Source organism: Coregonus lavaretus, assembly GCF_964263955.1.
Source record: "Coregonus lavaretus genome assembly, chromosome: 36".
NCBI lineage: Eukaryota > Metazoa > Chordata > Actinopteri > Salmoniformes > Salmonidae > Coregonus > Coregonus lavaretus.
Window position 1 is genome coordinate 6,346,050 of NC_140023.1, and position 8,097 is coordinate 6,354,146.

The 8,097-nt window shown below is 43.6% G+C and overlaps 1 protein-coding gene across 1 annotated transcript in view; it reads left to right on the plus strand.

Moving 5' to 3' along the window:
• LOC311110796 (pro-neuregulin-3, membrane-bound isoform-like) overlaps positions 1 to 7,440 on the plus strand; it is a gene marked incomplete at both ends in the record, with an annotated part of 437,403 nt that extends 429,963 nt beyond the window's left edge. Inside the window, one exon of the mRNA XM_084153362.1 lies at positions 6,828 to 7,440. Within this exon, the coding sequence (XP_084009488.1) occupies positions 6,828 to 7,440 (613 nt within the window). The remainder of the gene's footprint in view (positions 1 to 6,827) is intronic.
• Positions 7,441 to 8,097: the final 657 nt, after the last annotated feature.

Consider the following 8,097-nt stretch of genomic DNA (forward strand, 5'->3'; position numbering starts at 1 on the left):
CAAGAACTTCAAGGAGAGAGGTTCAATTGTTGTGAAGAAGGCATCAGGGTGCCCAAGAATGTCCAGAAAGCGCCAGGACAGTCTCCTAAAGTTGATTCAGCTGCGGGATCGGGGCACCACCAGTGCAGAGCTTTCTCAGGAATGGCAGCAGGCAGGTGTGAGTGCATCTGCACGCACAGTGAGGCGAATACCTTTGGAGGATGGCCTGGTGTCAAGAAGGGCAGCAAAGAAGCCACTTCTCTCCAGGAAAAACATCAGGGACAGACTGATATTCTGCAAAAGGTACAGGGATTGGACTGCTGCGGACTGGGGTAAAGTCATTTTCTCTGATGAATCCCCTTTCCGATTGTTTGGGGCATCCGGAAAACACCTTGTCCGGAGAAGACAAGGTGAGCGCTACCATCAGTCCTGTGTCATGCCAACAGTAAAGCATCCTGAGACCATTCATGTGTGGGGTTGCTTCTCAGCCAAGGGAGTGGACTCACTCACAATTTTGCCTAAGAACACAGCCATGAATAAAGAATGGTACCAACACATCCTCCGAGAGCAACTTCTCCCAACCATCCAAGAACAGTTTGGTGACGACCAATGCCTTTTCCAGCATTATGGAGCACCTTGCCATAAGGCAAAAGTGATAACTAAGTGGCTAGGGGAACAAAACATCGAAGTTTTGGGTCCATGGCCAGGAAACTCCCCAGACCTTAATCCCATTGAGAACTTGTGGTCGATCCTCAAGAGGCGGGTGGACAAACAAAAACCCACAAATTCTGACAAACACCAAGCATTAATTATGCAAGAATGGGCTGCCATCAGTCAGGATGTGGCCCAGAAGTTAATTGACAGCATGCCAAGGCGGATTGCAGAGGTCTTGAAAAAGAAGGGTCAACACTGCAAATATTGACTCTTTGCATAAACTTAATGTAATTGTCAATAAAAGCCTTTGACACTTATGGAATGCTTGTAATTATACTTCAGTATACCATAGTAACATCTGACAAAAATATCTCATAACACTGAAGCAGCGAACTTTGTGAAGACCAATATTTGTGTCATTCTCAAAACTTTTGACCACGACTGTACTCTACAACTCTAGGTGAAGACCACTGTCAGGTGCTTGTAGAATAAGCAATAACAGGTGAACGGCCTAACTCTGCTGACATACCAGATGCTAGACATAGCCTCCAGCTGGCCCTGAAGGCGGGAGCACATGATTAGTTGGAAAGACTGACTGACCTATTTAAAGATTTACAGACAACCAGCGCATAAAGAGAGAATCCCCATTCCAGTGAGTTGCCATGGAGACACTGCGGTAAAGGGTGACATGAGAAAACACAATGAGTGAGAGCGTGTGAGAGAAAAAAGAGTCAGAGAGGGAGATAGAGAGAGGAGGAATGTAGAAACTACCTGTTTTGCATACAACAGTAAAAACAAATCAGTAAGAAGTGGGTGGTAGGTAGCTTAGTGGTTAAGAGCGTTGTGCCAGTAACCGAAAAGTCGCTGCTTCTAATCCCCGAGCTGACTAGGTGAAAAATCTGTCGATGTGCCCTTGAGCAAGGCACTTAACCCTAATTGCTCCTGTAAGTCGCTCTAGATAAGAGCGTCTGCTTAAAAAAAAAAAGAAAAGAAGAAGTGCTATCCCTCTCATTCCGTACATGTCAGAAAAACTTGCAGTTATCTTTACAGAATGGCGTAGGCCTACACCAACACAGAACTCCACTTGTGTTCTATTGTTAACACTATTTTTAGATACACCTATCAGATTTCTCAGGGCTTTTTCAAATGCACAGAGGCATAATTGAATTATGCAAATGCCTGTTTGTCATTGCAGTGAAAGTGTCGCAGACAGAGTGTGGAAATAAAGTACTTCTGCATAAATCTGATAACAAAGTACCTGCCTGAGCTGTAACCTGGCTCCTTTCTACAAGGTCACTATTACTGTAATTGATTCCTCTGACAAGGTCACTACTGTAATTGATTCCTCTGACAAGGTCACTATTACTGTAATTGATTCCTCTGACAAGGTCACTACCACTGTAATTGATTTCTCTGACAAGGTCACTATCACTGTAATTGATACCTCTGACAAGGTCACATCCATAAGGAAGCACTGATGGTGGATCTTGACTGTTCTGCCCCAACCAGACTGGATCGTAAGTCCCTCACCCTCCTCTGGTCTACACATCAATGGTCAATAACATTCTAATAGACTACTCTGTCTACAGTGGCTTGCGAAAGTATTCACCCCCCTTGGCATTTTTCCTATTTTGTTGCCTTACAACCTGGAATTAAAATTGATTTTTGGGGGGTTTGTATCATTTGATTTACACAACATGCCTACCACTTTGAAGATGCAAAATATTTTTTCTTGTGAAACAAACAAGAAATAAGACAAAAAAACAGAAAACTTGAGCGTACATAACTATTCACCCCACCAAAGTCAATACTTTGTAGAGCCATCTTTTGCAGCAATTAGAGCTGCAAGTCTCTTGGGGTATGTCTCTATAAGCTTGGCACATCTAGCCACTGGGATTTTGCCCATTCTTCAAGGCAAAACTGCTCCAGCTCCTTCAAGTTGCAGGGGTTCCACTGGTATACAGCAATCTTTAAGTCATACCACAGATTCTCAATTGGATTTAGGTCTGGGCTTTGACTAGGCCATTCCAAGACATTTAAATGTTTCCCCTTAAACCACTTGAGTGTTGCTTTAGCAGTATGCTTAGGGTCATTGTCCTGCTGGAAGGTGAACCTCTGTCCCAGTCTCAAATCTCTGGAAGACTGAAACAGGTTTCCCTCAAGAATTTCCCTGTATTTAGCGCCATCCATCATTCTTTCAATTCTGACCAGTTTCCCAGTCCCCACAGCATGATGCTGCCACCACCATGCTTTACTGTGGGGATGGTGTTCTCGGGGTGATGAGAGGTGTTGGAATTGCGCCAGACATAGCGTTTTCCTTGATGGCCAAAAAGCTTAATTACCTTCTTCCATATGTTTGGGGAGTCTCCCACATGCCTTTTGGTGAACACCAAACGTGTTTGCTTATTTTTTTCTTTAAGCAATGGCTTTTTTTCTGGCCACTCTTCCATAAGCCCAGCTCTGTGGAGTGTACGGCTTAAAGTGGTCCTATGGACAGATACTCCAATCTCCGCTGTGGTGCTTTGCAGCTCCTTCAGGGTTATCTTTGGTCTCTTTGTTGCCTCTCTGATTAATGCCCTCCTTGCCTGGTCCGTGAGTTTTGGTGGGCGGCCCTCTCTTGGCAGGTTTGTTGTGGTGCCATATTCTTTCCATTTTTGATATTGGATTTAATGGTGCTCCGTGGGATGTTCAAAGTTTCTGATATTTTTTTATAACCCAACCCTGATCTGTTCTTCTCCACAACTTTGTCCCTGACCTGTTTGAGAGCTCTTTGGTCTTCATGGTGCCGGTTGCTTGGTGGTGCCCCTTGCTTAGTCGTGTTGCAGACTCTGGGGCCTTTCAGAACAGGGCATATATACTGAGATCATGTGGCACTTAGATTGCACACAGGTGGACTTTATTTAACTAATTACGTGACTTCTGAAGGTAATTGGTTGCACCAGATCATATTTAGGGGCTTCATAGCAAAGAAAGGGTGAATACATATGCACGCACCTCTTTTCCGTTATTGATTTTTTTTTTTTTTTTTAAACAAGTTATTTTTTAAATTTCCCTTCACCAATTTGGACTATTTGTATATGTCCATTACATGAAATTCAGATAAAAATCAATTTAAATTGCAGGTTGTAATGCAACAAAATAGGAAAACGCCAAGGGGGATGAATACTTTTGCAAGGCACTGTATTTTAATGGGCTCCTAATGATTCAGGATATTTCCCCTGAATGAACCAGCCTATAGTCTGTCCCAGAATTCTCTGGAATGTTCTTGTCCGACAGGAATGGTCCAATCCTATTCATGCTTTGCTGCACCCACCAGCTTTCTCAGCTGGAATAGCTTGTTCATTCATCAGTTCAATTTGGAAAATGATCACCAATATCCCAGGCTCTGCTATCCCAGGCGTCTACTAAATGAATCAAATGTAAATGTTCAATGTCTACTGTCCCATTGTCTTTGTCATTTCCATTCAGAAACCATAATGAAACATTACAGTATTATCTAAACATCCATAAAATCCATATATAGATATCTACATAAATCCATGTAGATCATTATAATACAAAGTAGAATCGAGTTTAGACCATCTAAATATAAAATAACCAGATTTCTAATCTTATTCACCTTAGACCATATTCAGACGCCTTTACTTTTTCCACATTTTGTTATCCTCAGCAATCTACACACAACACCCCATAATGACAAAGCGAAAACAGGTTTTTAGACATTTTAGCAAATTTACATAAGTATTCAGACCCTTTGCTATGAGACTCGAAATTGAGCTCAGGTGCATCCTGTTTCCAATGATCATCCTTGAGATGTTTCTATAACTTGATTGGAGTCCACCTGTGGTAAATTCAATTGATTGGACATGAAGGCACGCACCGGTCTATATAAGGTCCCACAGTTGACAAAAACCAAGCCATGAGGTTGAAGGAATTGTCCGTAGAGCTCCGAGACAGGATTGTGTCGAAGCACAGATCTGGGGAAGGGTACCAAAACATTTCTGCAGCATTGAAGGTCCCCAAGAACACAGTGGCCTCCATCATTCTTAAATGGGACCACCAACACTCTTCCTAGAGCTGGCCACCCGGCCAAACTGAGCAATCGGGGGAGAAGGGTCTTAGTCAGGGAGGTAACCAAGAACCGGATGGTCACTCTGACAGAACTCTAGAGGTCATCTGTGGAGATGGGAGCTCCTTCCAGCAGGACAATCATCTCTGCAGCACTCCCCCAATCAGGCCTTTATGGTAGAGTGACCAGACCGAAGCCCCTCCTCAGTAAAAGGCACATGACAGCCCGCTTGGAGTTTTCCAAAAGGCACCTAAAGACTCTCAGACCATTAGAAACAAGATTATCTGGTCTGATGAAACCAAGATGAAACTCTTTGGCCTGAATGCCAAGCGTCACATCTGGAGGAAACCTGGCACCATCCCTACGGTGAAGCATGGTGGTGGCAGCATCATGCTGTGGGGATGTTTTTCAGCGGCAGGGACTGGGAGACTAGTCAGGATTGAGGCAAAGATGAACGGAGCAAAGTACAGAGAGAACCTTGATGAAAATCTGCTCCAGAGCGCTCAGGACCTCAGACTGGGGCGAAGGTTCACCTTCCAACAGGACAATGACCCTAAGCACATAGCCAAGACAATGCAGGAGTGGCTTCGGGACAAGTCTCTGAATGTCTTTGAGTGGCCCAGCCAGAGCCCGGACTTGAACACGATCGAACATCTCTGGAGAAACCAGAAAATAGACAGAGCTTGAGAGGATCTGCAGAGAAGAATGGGAGAAACTCCCCAAATACAGCAGTGCCAAGCTTGTAGCGTCGTACCCAAGAAGACTTGAGGCTGTATTCGCCACCAAAGGTGCTTCAACAAAGTACTGAGTAAAGGGTCTGAATACTTATGTAAATGTCATATTTCAATTTTTTTTTTGTAATAAATTAGCAAAAATGTCTTAAAACCTGTTTTTGCTTTGTCATTATGGGGTATTATGTGTAGATTGATGAGGGAAAAAATAATTTCATCAATTTTAGAACCTAACAAAATGTGGAAATAGTCAAGGGGTCTGAATACTTTCCGAAGGCACTGTATTTGTACAGCACATACTGTACAACTCACTTCTATAATCTCACCTCAAATCTATGAACAGATACATTTTGTATTACAATGTTTAATTCTGTACACACTGGTCCTATATTTGCACTCTGTTGTGTGCATTCATAGATGTTTTCAGGCTGATTGTATTTTCCACATATAAGGAGATTTGCTCCAAATGTTATTGTGGGCATTAGCAAACTGACATCCCTGTTATCATAGAGCAAGGCCCAATATGGCTGTCTAAATGCGGCTCGTTTGGGGCTCATTCCAAAACCTCAGTGAAAAAGAGAATCATCAGCTTTGACAACCCCCTTGATGGAGGCTTAAATCTCTGATTAGGTTATTACAAGAAAGAGAGTGACTCAAAGTTAAATATTGATGCGACAAGAGCAGCTAGCCTTTGTCAGGGATTATGAATTATTACACAAAAATAATCAGCCCCGAGCCCTAGATTGTCCCTCAATTGAGACGTTGATATTAAAGAGAGGATGTGTTGCTGTAATGTGAGGTAGCTTATTCCAGATAACTTTGAAAAAAAGAAGAGAGAGCAAACAAAATCAATATTTGATATCAACAACACAACACATTGACTTTGAAAGTGTCTCGTATGTCAGGAACAAATGGTGGACTATCTCATGTCTAAAAGTGAATGGGGAAATTGTTGAGCACTGATTACTTCATTAATTATCCTAGATGCTCAGATGCGTCAAACATATTCTTGTTGGACTAAATATTCATGGCATGCTCCATTTAGTTAAGCATCCCCATTTCAAGGTGTCAAATCAATAATGTAGTGTCTGAACTCCCTCTTAACTTTCCCAACATAATCCAGTACATACTTTGAGAGAGTGTTTGGCTAGATAAAGACATGAAAGAGAAATGTCTAACTCATCTTTTCATTTGTGTGCTCATCATGCCTCTGAGATGGCAAGGTGAATTTTGGCTCACGGAGTACCCTTGTTCTGTTTGGGCAGGTGCTTTAAAGGCTTGAGTTAAAATGAAACTCAAAGCAATTAACTTTTCTTGAAGTGAAATTAGTACACGTGGGAATTGAAAGCAATTGTAATTATATATCTCTCTTTCTCGTCTCTTCCCTTCGTCAGGTGCCAGATGGTGAGGGCCGGGAGCGACCCGCGACAGGATTCCTTTCTAAATATGCAACCTCCCGTGTCGGTAGAGCAGTCGTGGGAGAGCAGGGTGGAGGTGCGCTGCTGTCCTTTGGACCAGGGCCGGGACCATGACATCTCCACCTCCACCTGGAGCATCAGGCGTCCCAGCCGCTCTTCCCCTCCTCCTTTCCGGACCTGCTCCATCCCCATCATCCCCTCAGTCCAGGGCCACCAGGACGAGGTCTCCTGTTTGCAAGCAGCCACTGGCTCAGCCACCTGCAGCACCACGCCCAGTAAGGAAGTATTAGGGCGCTCCCTCATCATGCTGCACCCCGCATCCACCCCCTGCTCCTCCTCTATGGGGGGCCAGCAGGACGAGGTGGCCCTTCTCCTAGAGGAGGCCCAGGAGCATCTCAGGGCTCTGGCTCTGGCCCACAGGAAGCAGGAAGACAGCGTCGGCTCCGCTCACCAACTGCCCAGAGAGACTGTGTGCTTCCTGACACTCAATGGGGGAGGAGCGGGGGGGTTGAGCCCTAATGGACCCACTGAGACCCAGTTACTGAGCCCTAGAGAACCTCACAGAGACTCAGCCCAGCCCTGCCAATGAGACAACAGGGTCTGGGCCCTAACTTCCTGTCTGGATCTACAGTAAAACAACCCTGGTGTCTTGAAGTCAAGACTGCAGAGAGTTCTGCATCAAAGGGATGAGATTAAACTGAATAGAGAAAAATTATATCATGGAAAAAACTATGTGCATACTGTATGGAAGAATGAACAGAGGGATGGTCTATGGAGTGATGAAGAGAGACATTATGTATATGCATTTATTTAAATGAGAAGCTTCTTAGACAAAAGAAACCAAATAGTCTGTCATCTCCATGGTGTTTTTAATTGTAAAAAAAAAAGTATATATATAAATATATATGGATATAAATATATGGAATTAAAAAGGTGACCAAGTTCAGTTGAGGAATACAGGAATGATGTAACTTCTTTCTTTTTTGTAACAACTCCTCCATATTTTTCAGGCTTGGAGCACGTTTGTGTGGACCCCATGCACCTTACCCCTTCCGTTTTGCTACCTGTTGTGAACTGACGATGCAGATAAACATGGCTGCCATAGCAACAGTGTCTACCGTAAAACAACCTCTCAACTACCATTGTGAGTCTACCCAGCCAAGGATTATAACAGTCCCCCTTGCCTTCGATATACCACAGCAGTATATTGAAGAACCATTGCAGAATGATATAGAGAGACTTTTGC